The 17,436-nt window shown below is 43.9% G+C and overlaps 2 protein-coding genes across 7 annotated transcripts in view; one reads left to right on the plus strand and one right to left on the minus strand.

Moving 5' to 3' along the window:
- The window catches only part of GATAD2A (GATA zinc finger domain containing 2A), a 53,256-nt gene that overhangs the window by 35,075 nt on the left and 745 nt on the right, over nt 1-17,436 (minus strand). Inside the window, exon 1 of one of the 6 annotated variants that reach the window (XM_072978087.2) lies at nt 142-299. The exons of 4 other annotated variants lie outside the window; for them this stretch is intronic. The gene's annotated coding sequence lies outside the window, so the exon portion shown is untranslated. Of the gene's footprint in view, nt 1-141; nt 300-17,436 lie in introns of those variants that run through there. One more of the 6 variants, XM_072978093.2, reaches the window with a different exon arrangement.
- Nucleotides 9,748-14,331, plus strand: LOC110090585 (actin-like protein 9). Its single transcript, XM_020814261.3, has one exon. The coding sequence runs from the start codon at nt 11,995-11,997 to the stop codon at nt 13,279-13,281; it is 1,287 nt and encodes a 428-aa protein (XP_020669920.3). The 5' UTR covers nt 9,748-11,994; the 3' UTR covers nt 13,282-14,331.

Raw genomic sequence — 17,436 nt, forward strand, 5'->3', positions numbered from 1 at the left:
CTCTCTCTCGAAGGGCCACGTGGAGAAGAAGCCGGGCGGCGCAACGCTGCAAAAACCCAGCCAGGTCGGTATGGCTAAACGGAAGGCGAGGGGGGAAAGGAGCTTCTTTCCAGGAGTTTGGGAGAGGGGGGGTGTACTTACTTATTTTAAATCTTTGTTTCCCGCCTTAAAAAGAACCCAAGGCGGCTAGCGATCAGCCGGGGAGGGGAGGGAGAGAGAGGCTGCTCCATCCAGAGGAAAAAGTGGTGGTGGCCGGCTAGCCGTGCAGCCCAACCCGTTCAACACTGGGCGTTGCTTCCCCAGGGAAGCTGGGGGGGGGGAGTATGTTTGTGTGTCCTGGGTGGGCTGACAAGGAGGGGAAGAAATGAGCCACCGACATGTCTCCCCTCTGTTTTAAAGAATTGTTTTGTTTTGTTTTAAAATATCTTGGATGCTGCCTGGCTTTGGAGAGGCCAGGAGGAAAAAGTCAGACACAGAAACTTTGGAATAACAGCAGGTCGTTGGCAGGACTGTCAAGCCAACTTGGGGAAAGAGGAGAAAAAGACGGGGTGGTGGTAGAAAGGAGGGCCCTATGGCGAATCTCCCGGCTGAAAAACCTGGGGGACTGGTTTGGGAGCCACAAACGGGTTGTTTTAAGAGCTTTTGCCTCTAATTCTGTTAACATTCATCCTCCAACAACCCCGGAGAAGCTTCAAGGACGGAAAAAGCTTAATCAACTCCCCCCCCCAAAAAAAAATAACACAGGAGTCCTGTCATGAGCTTTAGGTTAAATCCAGTCCTGGGTGCCCCCCAGAATCAATGGGACTTACACAAAGGTTGGAATGACACCAGACAGCATCAGCTGGGCACAGCCTGCCTGCGTATGTTCTAGCCTGTTTTTTCATGGATTAAACCTTTCTCAGACCTCAAAATGCTCCTTTCCGGAGTGCTCTTGCTCTGATCTTTTGAATTTCATTTCCAAAGGTTCACGGAAACTCACGCCCAGGAGAGGTGGCCTCACTGGGAAGCAAGGTAAAAAAAGCAGGGTCTAACTTAAAAGTGACACACACACACACACAAACAGGGTTTTTGAGATACATGTAATGTTCAAGGAGTGGCTTCCCCACCCCACGAGGGATTTCGACAACAAGGGAGGGATTTGAATCCAGGTCTCTTGCCCTCTCTGCCCACAACACCACATTGTGCGGTGCAAATGTTACGAAGCCATGAACAAGATTTCAGAGCGCCACCACAACCAGAGAGCTCAGAAACATGTTATCTTGATTTTTGTGACATCTAGGCTGATTATGTGTGTCTATGTGTGTCCGCATGCACACATAACCATCAACACATACAGTTGTGAGTTTGGAGTGGTCTTGATGCTTACAGGCAGCCTATGAACGAATAATTCCATATGTGGAAAAAGAAGATACCATCAGGGTAAACAAAAATGCACAGGTTTATTGTTTTTACATCCCAAAATGGGAGTCAGGCCAACCCTATAGATCAGAATCTCACTCTAACTTAGAATCAGAAAATAAGGGAGTTGGAAGGGAGTTGGAAGGCCATCCAGTCTAACCCCCTGCTCAAGGCAGGAATCCAAGTCAAAGCAGATTGGACAGAGGGTGGTCCAGTTTTCTCTTGGATTTAATTATTGCCTCCCTTACTTCAGAGCAATATTGCAAGTAGGCTTTCTTGGGAGTAAATGCCATTGGGATATTTATGACAGCAGGGCCTGAATAATAAGAGCACTTAATATTTGCATACTGCTTTCAGTTCTTCATCTTTCTTTCCCACCAGCCTGGTCTGGCTGAAACTCTTAACAAGCACCTCCAAGGATCCTTTAAAATTCCAGGAGGCTTAGAAATAAGGTGGCTGCATGTTCTACTTGGGTGGGGGGGGAGAGAACAGGCCTCAGTTTGAAGGTGTACTTCTTTCGAAAGAGCTGTCTGGTTCAACTCTGATTTAAAGATAAAGAATGATTAAAAAGAAGAAGAGAGTTCTTTTTCTGAAGTTGCTCAATCACAGTATCTGGACAGTAAGGACAGAGGTCACTTTACTAACTTGCCTGCTCAGCCCAGAAGCCCTGCAATTGGGTTTAAATGATAAACACCATTCCCCATTTTATGCATATTAGCACCCTCGTTTGTCTTCCTCGCCAGAGTTGTATAAGTGGCTGTTCTGTCTCGGCTCAAGTAAAGCACCAGTCTGGTGACTACTTGTTCAGACTGTCTCCTTTAAAGCGACAGTTCTGAATATCTTTTATCCAGACGGCTGGAAGCGTTTATTTATAAAAATCCTGAATTGCCTTTCCCCCTCCAGTTTCTCCCAAATCACACACAAACCCCTCCTATTTGGGTCCAGCGAAGTCTTCAAAGAGAGCATCAGAGACACGAGTGAGGACTACACAGCCATCAACACTACATCTACCCCACAATGAATCACGAGGGCAACATAAGCCAAAGGTGTGGTCCCCTCCAGTCGGCCAAGCCAAACGCCTGTGCTGGAGCTGCCAGCTTCCCAAGGCCTTCAAGGTGTCACATCCTGAGGTGTGTCCCTCAGGGCGACACGGCATTCAGTGGGAGGAGGGCTCAGCTGCGCGATGTTAATGACGCTCCCCAGGGACTTGGCGATAGAGCCATGGGTGTTCAGAAGGAAAAGGTGAGGGTGATTCTGCCACCTTTCCAACCCAGCAAACAGACCAGAAGCCAATGTTTAGCTTTGCTCAAAGAACACTTAAACGTCTTAGCTCCCTTGATACTAAGAGGCACATCAATCAGTATATAGTCTTTGTCACTGACTCAGTGTAAACCTGCATGACATTTAATTTTGAGGGGCAGATGAGGGATGTAGCTGGAATCACAATTAACACTGCCTCTCAAAACCGCAAGGGCACCCAACAGAACCATTTTCTGAAGAGCGGGTGTATGGAAGCCAAGCTGGCATTTGGGAGAATGAGCCATTAGCCTGAGCTACCTCGTAGGGTTGTGGGGCAGAGAAAGGGAAAGGAGAACCATGCAAAGAGCCTTTGAAGGCAGGTAAATAAAATTAGGTTCAGTGTTGCTCCTGCCGCAGCAGCACTGATGCGCAACCGTAAATGCCCTCCTGGGTTAGGAGTAAAAGATGCTCTCTGCTCCAGCTGCTCTCAGCACGAACGGCTAGTTACCATTATACTTCACAGTAAAAAGAACTTACAACTTGCAGGTCATTTCTAATGGCAAATTTTGAACAGTTTTGTCCAAAAGCGGCAGGACAGAATAAACCCGAGCGTGTTGCTTAGGCACCCAAGAGCTTTCCGCGAACAAGTGCGGGAGGGATTCCTTCCATGGAACAGACACGATGTGAATTCTGCTGTGAGGCTCAGACAACGGCCCACACAAACCACGGCCGATGAAAGCACATGCATTTTTATAAAAGGCTATTCTTATTTCGAAGCCTTCAAAGAACGGAGTGGTGCCTGCCAAGCAGGTTGGCTTAATGGACTGATGATGATGGTGATGATGATAATAAAAGGAAAGAAAGAGGCTGAGTAGTCCCCCCCCCCCTTTTTAGGTTACTGCTAAGGACAGCAGTGTCAAAAATAGCTAAGAGTGACATCACCTGCTTTCTTGAACATTAATGTGTCCAGATACCCAAGGAGTGAATTTGCAGGACAGGTCTGTAGAGCATGCTTGTGTCCAGAGGTTACCTGTTTTTATATTTATGTATATATATATATGTATATATATGTATGTATGTATATATATATATATATATATATGTATATATATATGTGTGTATATATATATGTGTGTGTGTGTGTGTGTGTGTGTGTGTATGTATGTATATATATATATGTATATACATATATGTATATATATAATCTGTGAGAAAGTATATCCAAGGGTCTGATGGGCCGTATGAAGGTGAGCCTAAATAATGCAACGTTGATTTCTCTCTCTGTATCTAGCATGGATTCAGCTTAATAAAGGTAGCGTTGGGATAGAAAAGGCTGGCAGGAAAATTTAGAGGTGGTTTTTTTTTTGTGCCATAGTACAGCTGGAAGAGACATCCTCAAAGGAAAATTGGCACAATTGGCTGCAAATCTGAGTCTGTGGGGGTGGGTGGGTTGAGCAACAGGAATCTGAAGCCAACCTGCCCAGTGTAACACTGATGTTGTTACTGGTTTCTCCGAGTTCCTACTCAAAGGGAACAGGGCACATGGACAAAAGAGGTACATATGTGTGAGGAAGTAAAGGACCAAAATGTTCCCTAACCAGATTTGCTGGAGGCAATTTCTAAACCTTCCCCTGCCACCAGAAGCTGGCCAAGAGGCATTTTAAAATCTGCTTCTGACCCTTCCTTACAGACTGCATTGGGATACACACACTAATAAAACAGCCAGCACCTCTTTGTTAAAAAAGACAACAAAACAAAACAAAACAGAACCACCTCTTTCACAGCAGCTGAACAGTCAAAACTCATTTCAGCAACTGGAACCCTGAAGGAAATGTTGATAGAGATCAGATCTTACACAATTAATCGGTTGATCCTGTTTTTCTTTTCACACTCTCCTCCTCCCCACGGCCTCCAGTTCCTCCATCCCCTCCAGGCCGCCTCTGGCATCTGAGCTCACCCAGACTTTATATTTTACCAAACAGCAGCTCCAAAACGACTTCATAACTTCTTGGCTCCAGAGAGGTGTGGAAGCGGGAAGCTAGATGGCAGGATCCGAGCATTTGGGTTCAGCAAATGGGTTGGAGGGAGTTGGCTTAACTTGCGGTTAAGGCGAAGTTTCAAAACACCGAGGGACACAGCGGCATCAACTGCCCACTCTGGCATTTGAAATGGATAGGAAAACAGATGTTTGCGGGGGGGGGGGGCAGTAAAAATGCTAACAGCAGGGCTGCAGGCACCTAAAACTAACACCCAGAACGATGCCTTCCTGGCATCGTTGATTCCTCAAGAAACAGGTGAACAAGCAGCTTAACTTGGGGTACAAACTTTTAAGGTTCTGGCAGCCCAGGGCCTGACTCATCCACCATCAAAACTGGCCTCCATGGACATTGAACATTTGAGTGAATATGCTTAGGGTAGCACCAGGAGTTACTGGAATAAATTTTTTACCATATCCCACAATTCAGCTGGAGCTGTGTCATTCCTAAACTATTTCATACATTCCCTGAAGAAACCTTGGGTATACATGACCATACCCTAAAAAGTAATCCCTGTCACGAAAACTTTCCTTTTAGATTTTTTAGGGCAGAGACCTCTTCCTTTTTCCCATCTCTTTTATTGATGTTCCGCATATTACTCTGAAAAGCCATAAGTACTCTGATGGTCTTCTAAAAGGAACAATTCTTCCTGCAAGCCATCAAATGTACGGTAGATATTGCGAAGAGGGTTTTTTTTCTTCTTCTTTCGTTCTCTTCTGCGTGTTTGTGTATTTTTTTTTAAACTGGAAAACACACCAAATTATTTTCTAAAAAATGTACCTACGAGGAACAGTTTCTCTAAAAATGCCAACATCTTGGGTCATAACCAAGGCTAAGATCATACTTGTAAAACAGTTAAGTACATAAAACACTCCTTGCAGCCAGGGCTGTAGTGTTTAAATGGGTTGAAACTCTTCCAAATGAGAAATGATATTTACTATATATCATCCTTCCAGTTCAAACAAAACAAAAGGCAGGTATAAGTTTGTAAGGAGGAAATCAAAACTATTTTTTACGTCTAATCCACCACTTTCAATATGAGATACTTTCCTAAGAATGTCAGTATGGTATTTCCTAAAATGCTCCACCCACAGCAAGACAACACTTCAAAGACACTGGCATTCACTAACTTACGTTCATAGAAGTGCAGAAATACATTAGGTTTTCCTCAACAGATTTCTAACCAGATCCACCAGTATTTTGAAAAAATGGAGGAAAAGAGGAATAATTCCATTATCACATATGTGATCTTAAAGATCTTTATCCATTCTCTACCTGTCATTATATTTTGATTCAATCCATGTCTGCTCGGAATAGGTTCTTCTCGGTTCAATGGAGATTATTTCTAGATAAGCAGTATAGGATCGCAGCCCTGGTGGGGTTTTATCTGTTCTAAATGATACCACAATATCTAGATAAAGGCAAGATTTATTTCAATTCATTCCACTTTCCAGCTACTGAACTGCAAATGAGAGGGGGGAAAAGAGAATAAAAGAGACTCCAATGTAACTTTTTAAGAGGCATATAATACAGTGCAACTTATAAGGAAGGAGCCAGAATGCAGGGAGAAGTGTGGAAGCAGCACCCTGCTTTTTATGTAAAACCATCCTGCCTCAACACAGTTTCTTAGAGATGGAGAACTATGTGTTAAAACTCCACAGGTTTCAGCTCTTTCCCGAACAGACATGTGAACATCTATACCAACACCGGATGAAGGACCTGGAAAGAAGGGGTGTTCTTATCACCTGAGGCCTTAAACATCCCTGTCATTGTATACAACAGGAAGGAAATGGCTTGCTTCCCCCAGCTATTTTAAGAACAGAAATCTGCAGGGCAGAAGTGTTGGGCCAGGAGAGCAGTAGAATTTACAGTTCCAGTCTGAGGACAGTCTGACTGAGTGGTCAAAGTACTGGGCTTCAAGTCAGAAAATTAACATTTGGCTCTATGATGGGGCAGATTTTGGAATCAACTTAGTCTGCTTTAGGGCCTGTTAACAGAAGAGAACAGATCTGCAGTTAACCAAAGGATGACGCACCTATGGTGACTAAGAGTTTTGTCCAGGCGACCAAATAGAGGACAACTGGGCTTCTCCACAGTCTTCTTTGGGTTTGAAAATCTGCTAAGATATCAGACCGGCGTTTAACGTCCGTGAATTTCCTTCGCTGGTCTGCCCCTGCTCCCAACATCTCTCAAAGTAATGGCAGGATACACATACACCAAACTCAACTAGAAATAGCTTCCAAATTTGAATGGTCAAGTTCAGAGATACAAGCCAGGGAAAACATACGTATCTTAAAACCCCCAGGGGCAAAGAGTTTGTGAAAACTAGCAAAAAAAAAAAAAAAATACTTGAGATTTCAATCATAAAAGCAATCTGTTTCTCAACAACGGCATCTCTCTGGTAGTTCCCCAATGACTACTGTCCGGCTTCCTCTAGAGTATTCTCCAAGCTACACAGCAAGAATGTACCAGACAGTTAACACCTTGTCTTCTCTTCCCGATATACAACTTCACCCTCAGTGAGATACATACTCTCTTCCCCTTAAAGCTGATATATCTACCACTCTCTCAGGGAGTAAAAACAGACCACTCCAGTAAGCCATAAATCTCTCCTTTTGCCCTGCGTGATGTGCTTTCTGCTTTGGTTCTTCTTTCTGTTTCCTCTTGAATTCAGCCCCATGCCAAAGACACTTTCCATCTTTAGGATCCCTCTGCCCTTTCCCTTCCAGGGTTTCACCCAGCAAATCAGAAAGCTCATTTTGTAACTGCTAGGATGGGTGTGTTATCAATATGGCTTTGCAATGGTCACTGCAATTGTGACTCATGCATCAAAACTTCAAAGTTACCTGTCACCACTTGTATTTATTTCCAGAGGCCTCGCTATTTAAATTCCTTTCCTTTACCATCAACATATGTCTATTCATAAGCTCCTGACGCTGGTGGTTTAAACAAATCAATAGAAATATGCAGTATAAAGCCAACACGAACCCCCTATATGTTATATACTGTATTCAGATGAATAAATGTATGGCACCCAGTGTGGTGCAGTAGACAATATAGTGACAGACTACAATTCTAGAGACCAGTCTGAATCCTCACTCAGCCCTACGTGGAGGGAGTAGAACTTTGTAAAACCTTAAATATCTCACTTAACTGGAAACCTCTATTAGAGTTGCTATAAGTTGATTGTAAGACACATAACTAGTCCAAGCTGTACATAAAAGCCATACAAATCAACGAGATTTCAACATGCACCTAAAAATCATAGTGTTTGGGACACATATAATTCCAAGGAGAGGAATATTATTAAGGAGTTCTTTTTCCTGCTTTTTAATTTAATTTGTGAATCTGTTCAACCTATGCGCCAAAACAGAAAGGTGGCATCCTTTTGCAAAATACACCTGGATGCTGAATAATAAGCTCCTCTGAATGACTGCCAAAGGAACCACATGGTAGCAGGAGTCTCGACAGATCAGTTCCATGGGTCCCCCATGGGTCCATAGATAAGGCGGAGGCTTCTCAGAGAATAAGGCCCTACAGTGTGCCTTAACAATTTGGCCCTGTATTAAAGACGTAGCCTTTACAGGTGTTCTGGTAGCCAATAAAAGCTAAGTGCACCATTTTCAGAAGGGCCCACACAAAATCCATGCAATAATCCACATTTTAGGTCATACTTACCTATGCACCAGCTACCTGTCCACTTAAGACAACACTCCAGGGACCCCAGGGAATGGAAAGCATGAAAATCTGAGCCACAATAAATGTGTTAGTTATTGAGGTACCACAACACCCTTTATTGGTTTACTAACAATGGACTGGACCCTAAAGAAGGCTGACCACCGAAGAATGGATGCTTTTGAATTACGGTGCTGGAGGACGCTCCTGAGAGTCCCCTGGACTGCATGGTGAACAAACCTATCCGTTCTGAAGGAAATCAACCCTGAGTGTTCAGTGGAAGGGCAGATCCTGAAGCTGAGGCTCCAATACTTTGGCCATCTGATGAGAAAAGACTCCCTGGAAAAGATCTTGTTGTTGGGGAAAGAGCGAAGGCAAGAGGAGAAGGGGACAACAGAGGACAAGATGGTTGGACAGTGTCATCGAAGCCACCAACATGAATTTGACCCAACTCCAGGAGGCAGTGGAAGACAGGAGGGTCTGGCATGCTCAGGTCCATGGGGTCACGAAGAGTCGTACACGACTTAACGACTAAACAACAAAAACAACGGACTGAGATAGTTCTCCTCCTGACAAATACTCTTCCACCTGTAAACTGCTTCTAGTTTTTGCCCACAACAAGTTCCTACATGCACCCACCTCCTCCAAAACAGATTAGGAAGGGAAAGCCGGTGGCCTGGGTCTTTCTCCCCCTTCCCTGCAGAGGAAAGAAGAAGGAAGAGTGAGGTTTTATCAAAGATGACATCCTTTAATTTATATCCCTGCCTTGAGCAGGGGGGTTGGACTTGATGGCCTTAAGAGGCCCATTCTAACTCCATTATTCCATGATTCTATGATTTCTCAACCAGCTCCCAAAAAGAAAAAGCAGAACAGAAAAGAGAAAGCCCTTCAGTCAGAGATCAGAAACAGTTTGTTTTCTCCTGCGTCGGAAGGGAAGGATGGATCTGGCCCCTCCGTGGCCCATATCGGGTTGACGGGCCTGAAAATCCTTTATCCTCTGATTGAAGTATTGAAATACGGTGAGATCCTGCCTGGAATGGAAAAGGCGAGGAAGGAGACAACAGGGTATCCAACCTGTATGAACAGTTATAGCACTTTAAAATCCTTTAAAAAAAAAGAATTATAAGCCAACCCTTGCGGATTTCCCATGTCAACACGAAGGGGCACACACAAGTGGTTGTGCAACTCTCGTGGTGAATGTTTGTGCAAAACACTGTGGCTGTTGGTTGTGCGTGTGGCTGCAAATCCATGCTGTCAGATATTTTCACGGCTTCCCACCGGCATTCATGCCGGATTTGGGGAATTGGTTTTAAAGCAGGGGTGCCTGTCTTTTATAAATAACAATTTTGCTGCAGTCCAGCACACCTTCCTTCCCTTCTGTTCTGATCACGAGATGGGACAGAAACCAGATTTCCAGAATAATATATCAGGGATGAATAGATGATTTCTCTTTATTATTTTTTAAACATGTATTTAAGAATGGGCCAGATTTCTCACAAATCAATCAATAAATGCAAACAGCAATGAGGAAAAAAAAATCAACGAAGCCAGAATTTTTGGTCCAGGATCTAAAGTCGCATCTTTAAATGCAATTCTGCTACACATCAATAAAAGCAGTATAGTCTCCAAATCCCACCAGGGACTAGTTCCCCTCTATTCAGAACTTGTTGGGGTTCACCTGGAGTCCTGTGTTTCAATTTTGGACACCACACTTGAAGAAGGATGATGACAAACTGGGGTTAGTTCAGAGGATGGGATAAAGGATGATCAGGGGACTGGAAACTAAGCCCTAGGAGAAAAGGTGGACAGAAATGGGTGTGTTTAGCCTTGAGAAAACAAGACTGAGGAGAGCATTTTTCAAATACTTAAAGGGTAATCCAGATGAGGGGCAGGATCTGTTCCTGATCATCCCAGGGTGCAGGACACATCAGAATGGGCTCAAGCGACAGGAAGCCAGATTTGGGCCGAATATCAGGAAAAAAACACTTAACAGTTAAAGCAGTACGGCAATGGGACCCATGACTTCGGGAGGTGATAAGCGGGAGGCCTTCAAGAGAAAACTGGATCTGCTTTAATTTGGATCCCTGCCTTGAGCAGGGGATTGGACTCGATGGCCTCAGAGGCCCCTTCCAACTCCATGATTCTAGGATTCACCTAGAATAAACATATTTTCCCTGAGGATTAAACCCTTTACCTAGCCAAAACAGCGCCACACCCCCAAACCTGACACGGAAGCTACGACATTTGTATTTAATCACAAATGGGTGAAGTCACGCTGAGGTTATTAAAGGAAAAAAAATCAAGTCCCTCCTTTCCTCAGTGCAAAGCAATATGCCGATCTACTAAAATATACTCAAATAAATTCTTCCCCACCTGTATTTCTAGCCCCCTCCGTGCTCAGGTATCCATTTATGCCCCAGTGCTAAGCTGACAACGGTGAAGTCTCATTTTCTTTCTGTAAATACTGTCCGTTTTTCCTGTTCATTTGCTTTCGTGCCTTGGGGGGCAAAAAAGATACTTTCATTCTGAGTGGGTTTGGTCAGATGCATTTGGGCGTCGCCTCGCTTTGAGAGCGCGAAAAACTGAACACAAGCCTGTCATATTTCCTCCACAGAGCCGAACGATTGGTTTGGTTCGTTTAAGAAAAAAATAAATCCTGCTTCTTCATAGATACCCAACTTAATGATGGAGTTTTGCAACAGCATCTTTTTCCTCAGGGAAGCCATTGAGAGAGTTGGGTTTTTCCAGAGAGGGGGAGAGAGAGAGTGTATGTGTGTTTATCTTTGCTATTCCTTTCTGTGAGATGCGGAAAATCTGAAAAAAAAAATCAGCTGCCTTGTTTGCACGAACCAGTATCTCAAGCTGGGTTTCCTATTTCTTCTCAATGCCCTACACAGCTCCCTCTGCACCCTCTTTCATGTGCTTATTTATTTAAAATATTTTTACCCTGCCTTTCTCCTCAAAAGGACCCCAGGCTTGGTCTTCTGGTCTACATCCAGCTGAATCTAAGACAGTGGTTCCCAAACTTGGTGCTCTTGGACTGCAGCTCCCAGAAATCCTGACCAACACCACAAGTAGTGAAGGATTCTGGGACTTGTAGTCCAAGAACACCTGAGGACCCAAGGTTGGGATCCATTGATCAAGGGTGTCCAAAAGGGACACAGAACACCAGGTGAGTTCTCACCACGTCAAAACAAAGTAGTACACTCAGATCCCTTGATGTGGACACCAAGCTTGACACCACCTTCCAGTCCATGGGCATTCCTCTTTATTTCGCTACTGCATTGCACAGTCAGTTGTTGAAGGCCTTACGTTCTGGAATCATCTGAGTCAGTCTAGAGAAGATTCAAGGAATTCCATCCGCCCATAAGATTCCAGGATTCTAGCCAACCACTTGTCATCTCTTGTGAAACGTGGTTCAGCTTTCTACCAGAGAGACAAAAGTTGGGACTTGCTGGCCCATCTTCATCCCCAAGCGATGACACGGTGAGAAGGGCTCCCAACCAGCCAAAGGTGAGGTCACCTGAGATGCTGTCGTAGCATCATAATTCTGCTTTGTGACAACAGAGAGAAAATTCTTTAAAACTCTAGCTTTGTCACTCAGGGGTTGAGTTTGCAGACGGAGGACCGGAGGGAAGGACTGATCATGTCCTTCAGAAGTTCCAGGTCAAAAAGCGCAGGACCTTCCCAAAAAAGGAGTCCTGGATCCTCAAAATCCAGGAGCCCGGGGCCAAGAATAGCAACCCCTGGATCTCGGACATCTTCCAGAGAACGAGGTGGTACCATGGCGAGGTCTAGGACTCCGGAAAGAGCCCAAAAGGTCATCAAAACAGGAGCCGTGGTGATAGATACAGGGACTGGGACCTGTAAAGCCGGGTTTGCAGGGCAACAGACCCCTCAGGCAGTTATCGAGACGGTGGTTGGGTACCCCACAGAGAAGTCCATGAGAACAAGAGACCGACCAGATACCTTTGTCGGGGAGTGCGCCCGGTTGGAGACCGACGTAGACATTATTTTGCCTCTCAGAAATGGCATCATCGTTGACTGGGAAGCCGTGGAGGTTTTGTGGAGGCATCTCTTCAACCATGACCTCAAGGCCGCCCCAGAAGAACATGCCCTGCTCCTGTCTGACCCTCCTCTCTGCCCAACGACCAACCGGGAAAAGCTGGTGGAGGTAGTCTTTGAGTCCCTTAACTCTCCGGGGATGTACGTGGCTTATCAGTCTGTCCTCTCCGTCTACGCCCATGGCAAAATCAGTGGGCTGGTGGTCGACACCGGCTACGCTGTGACGCACACTGTCCCAGTCAGCGAAGGATACAATTTGCCCCACGCCGCGGAGAGGATGGACATTGCTGGGGCCAACATGACGTCCTTCTTGATGGACCTCCTGAGGGACATGGGCCACGACTTTGACGAGCAAATGCTTGCCATTGTGGATGACATCAAGAAGAAGTGCTGCTACGTGGCCCTTGATTTCGAGGTGGAGTGGAACCGTCCCAAGAAAGAATACATGATGGACTACCAGCTGCCGGACGGCCAGACCATTCAATTGGGAAAGGAGAGATTTCAGTGCCCGGAAATGTTATTCCATCCTCCGCTGATGTCAGGGCTTTCTGTCTTCGGAGTCCCCAACATGGCCCTAAAAAGTTTGCGGAGAGTGCCAGAAATCTGCCGGAAAGAGATGTATGAAAACATCCTTCTGTGTGGAGGCTCTTCTGGGTTTGAAGGGTTCGAGAAGAGGTTCACCCACGACCTCTTGGCCGGCGTGCCCTCCAACACGAAAGTGAACGTCACAGCCATGCCGCTCCGGAAATACTCCGTCTGGACTGGGGGATCCATCCTTGCATCTCTGAATAACTTTCAACCCTGCTGGATCCGGAAAGAGCAATATCAGGAACACGGGCCATATATTGTCCACCGGAAGTGCTACTGAACTTGGGGGAGTTGGATTCTCCCCAAGCCATCCACAAAGGGGGAAAGGTATCAAAACAAAATAAATCCATGTGTTTGCAAAGGCATTAAGTGGAGGTTTGTGGTTCTTGCCTGGAGAGGAACACATTCCTTGCGAGGTATATGCAGCTCTGCTTGTCCTTTCTGCATGCTCACAACGACCCTGTACAGGTAGGTCAGGCTGAGAGGCAGAGAATACAAGTGTTCCACCTGTGCATGCTTTAAAAGGCTTATTTAAATGCACACTTCAATGTGAACCCTCATGTTTATTGTACAGTGGGACCCCCTTATCTACAAGATCAATATCCACTGATTCACTTATCCACAGTCAAGATATTTAAAATATTAAAAGAAAAATCCCATAAATATACATTTCTAACAATGAAGTTACCAGAACTATATGTAGCGTTCACTATCAAAATCGTGTTTGCTAATATCTGCAATTTTCAGCATTTGGTGGGGGTTTTTGAATGGATTTCTTGTGGATACGGGGGTCCTACTGTAAGAGGAAAGGAAAAGAAGGTTGGAAGTGAACACACAGAAAGCTGCCACCAATTCACCTTCTTTGAATGCGCAAGGAGTTGAAAACAGTGGTCATCTTGTCCATTAAAACAGGAAAGAAGTCGGGGGAGACATATATTCCCAGTTCCAGTGGAGACCAATGACTCGGGTTTCAGCTGGGGTGATGGAACTAAGAGGCAAAGTATTTTAAGGTGGTTTGGTCACGAGTAGGCATTCGAGAGCCGTTAGCTTTGCAAAAGACTTGCTCCTCACGGAGGATAATGCCTGATGCAGGTTTGTTGGGCCAAAACCTCACACTGGTGCGTTTAGGGGACTCTCCTTTGAGGGGATAGTGGCTGGGGGGAGGGGGGCCACAATAATTGTTGCTACTCTGAAATACAACAACTTCAGATATGCAGATGATACCACTCTGATGGCAGAAAGTGAGAAGGAATTAAAGAACCTCATAATAAGGGTGAGAGGAGAGTGCAAAAAGTGGTCTGAAGCTCAACATCAAAACAAAAAACAAAAACCCAAGATCATGGCTACTGGTCCCATCACCTCCTGGCAAATAGAAGGGGAAGATATGGAGGCAGTGACAGACTTTACTTTCTTGGGCTCCACGATCACCGCAGATGGTGACAGCAGCCACAAAAGATGCCTGCTTCTTGGGAGGAAAGCGATGATAAACCCAGACAGCATCTTCAAAAGCAGAGACATCACTTTGCTGACAAAGGTTCACATAGTCAAAGCTATGGTTTTTCCTATACAGTAGCGATGTATCAAAGTGAGAGCTGGACCATAAAGAAGGCTAACAGTGAAAGAATTGATGCTTTTGAATTGTGGTGCTGGAGGAGGCTCTCGAACGTCCCCTGGACTGCAAGGTGAACAAACCTATCCGTTCTGAAGGAAATCAACCCTGAGTGCTCAGTGGAAGGACAGATCCTGAAGCTTAGGTTCCAATACTTTGGCCATCTCATGAGAAAAGACTCCCTGGAAAAGATCTTGTTGTTGGGGAAAGAGCGAAGGCAAGAGGAGAAGGGGACAACAGAGGACAAGATGGTTGGACAGTGTCATCGAAGCAACCGATATTAATTTGATCCAACTCCAGGAGGCAGTGGAAGACAGGCGGGCCTGGTGGGCTCTGGTCCATGGGGTCCCGAAGAGTCGGACACAACTTAACGACTAAACAACAAAAACAATGGACTGAGATAGTTCTCCTCCTGACAAATACTCTTCCACCTGTAAATTGCTTCTAGTTTTTGCCCAGAACAAGTTCCTACATGCACCCACCTCCTCCAAGACATTTCTGGTTCACTTTTGCCTTGGCTTTATTCTTTATTTTGCTCCTTCCTGCTCCAGCCCACAACCCAACTCTTTTGCAGTGGGGCTTCTTCCTTCATGGAACATCCTGTCCCAGACTTCCAAAAATGTTCCTCTCTGGGATCACAGCTTCCCAGAGCCTTCCAACCAGCAGGGCAGTTCAAAACTGAAAACTGCTTCCTGCTGACATAGCAATTGCTTCCAACATTTTGAAATTTATATCTCAAATTTTTCTTCCGTCCCACCATTCGGTCTTTCTAATCAAACCAGCAATTGCATTCATACGGATCACACAATTGCCTCCAAAGACGTGCTTATGGAGAGTGAATGAATGAATACTTTATTGCGGTGAAAGACCAGTAAAGATTATGGAGAGAAATATTGAAGTCCCAACCCTGCTGTTTTTTACCAATTGCCAACATAATCACATGGAACACCTCGGAAGTCAGCCTGATTTATGGGTTAGAAACTAATAGCAAGGAGTCTGGTTAGATTTTCAAGTACCTGTATTTCAATTGTTTTTTGGGAAAACAGGATCCAACCCATGTCCCCATAAGCCACACCCCTTTCTCAGAAGGCCCCGCCCCACTGGGTGAGCTCTCAGCCACTTGTAAACTAGAAAAATACATACATCACAGGGTTGTTGTGAAGCTAAAAACAGGGAGGAGGCAAGGAAAGGTTTAAGAAATAAACAAATAAGTGATGTGGAAGGGTAGTATATGCATACCGGATTAAATCCAATTGTTAATAACAGTTGAAGGCTTATTATGCATTATTCATAATTAACGTGTATTATTACTATGGCCGTGACTACTTTAAAATACCACCACAATTTGCTGTTGTTGTTATTTTACGACCATTACATTGAAATAATTAAAGTAACATTAATATTAAATATTAATATGAAATGATTATTGTTTTATTACAATTATGTAGTAGCAGTAACATTAAATATTAAAGCCAGAATGCCCCCACTAAAATAAAATCCTACCATCATTGTTACAAAAACAAGGCCAACAAACACGATCAACTTTTAAAAACACCTTCCCCCTTGCACTCTGTCATTGTGCAACTGCTGTTATCATTAAAATACTGTATTCTCTCTTCTCTAGCTACCAATATCATTCAAAAACCACCCCCAAAGCACACCACCATTACTACTTAAAATATCTCCAAATGCACTTTTTCTCTATCACATCATCATCATCATCATCATCATCATGAGGTCCCTTCACTGGAAGAGAGGCAGCATATAAATTACAATAAAATACGTAAATAAATCAATATTATTATTGTTGTTGTTGTTGTTATTTTCTTCCATAATGCTTCATCAATGTACATTCATTACAACTATTTCTTTTGACTGTTGCTATTTTTAGCAAATAAATACACCTCCCTCAAATGCACATTGGGGGACACCTCCAGCACCCAAACTTTTCCTTCTCCCCCTTCACTGTTCTGTTACATCATTGCCAATTCCTATTACAATGCATACATTGCTATTATTGTAGTTCATTATTATTACTCTGAACTGCTATTATGTATTATTATTGCTAAGCACTCTTATTACTTACTCACTGCCACTTTTTATCAATTATTTAATTCTAAACCAAAATTTATTATACATAACTATTATTGACGTTCTTTATTATCATTGTTATTATTATTCATTATTATTGATTATCAATTATTCCTATTGCCACTTCTTATCATTTATATCACTTTGAACCATGACTATTATTATTAACATCATTATTATTACTCTAACCCATGCTTATTATCACTGCTATTGATTATTACTGTTGTTGTAACACGCCATTATCATAGCTGTGACCCATACTATTGCTGTAAATTATTACTGTTACTTATGATTGACAACTCAGGGGTTTAGGTTTCTGCCTGCACAGCCAGAGGCTAAGAGTTCGATTTCCCCACTGAGTCTCCTTGAAAGGGGCTGGACCGGATGATCTTTAGGGGTCCCTTCCTGCTCTGCAGGATCTATACAATCCCTTCCAACTTTGCAGTTCCAAGACGATGATGATAATACACATTATCGTTATTGATATTACTCTAAACTGCACTTATTAATTTAAAAAACTTGACAAGAGTATTAACAGCAATCAGTGTGGTTTAGAGCAATATTATTATTAATAAAAGTTATCATAACACCAAGAAAAATAACAAGAGCAAGAGTAGAAATGTCTCCATTTGTTGTGACGTCAGTGCCCTTGGATCATGACTATTTCCCCCAGCTGTCATTCCTAATAATTAGTAAATAACAATTATAACAGCAACAATAATGATACTGTACTAA

This window comes from Pogona vitticeps, chromosome 7 (assembly GCF_051106095.1).
Source record: "Pogona vitticeps strain Pit_001003342236 chromosome 7, PviZW2.1, whole genome shotgun sequence".
Lineage (NCBI taxonomy): Eukaryota > Metazoa > Chordata > Lepidosauria > Squamata > Agamidae > Pogona > Pogona vitticeps.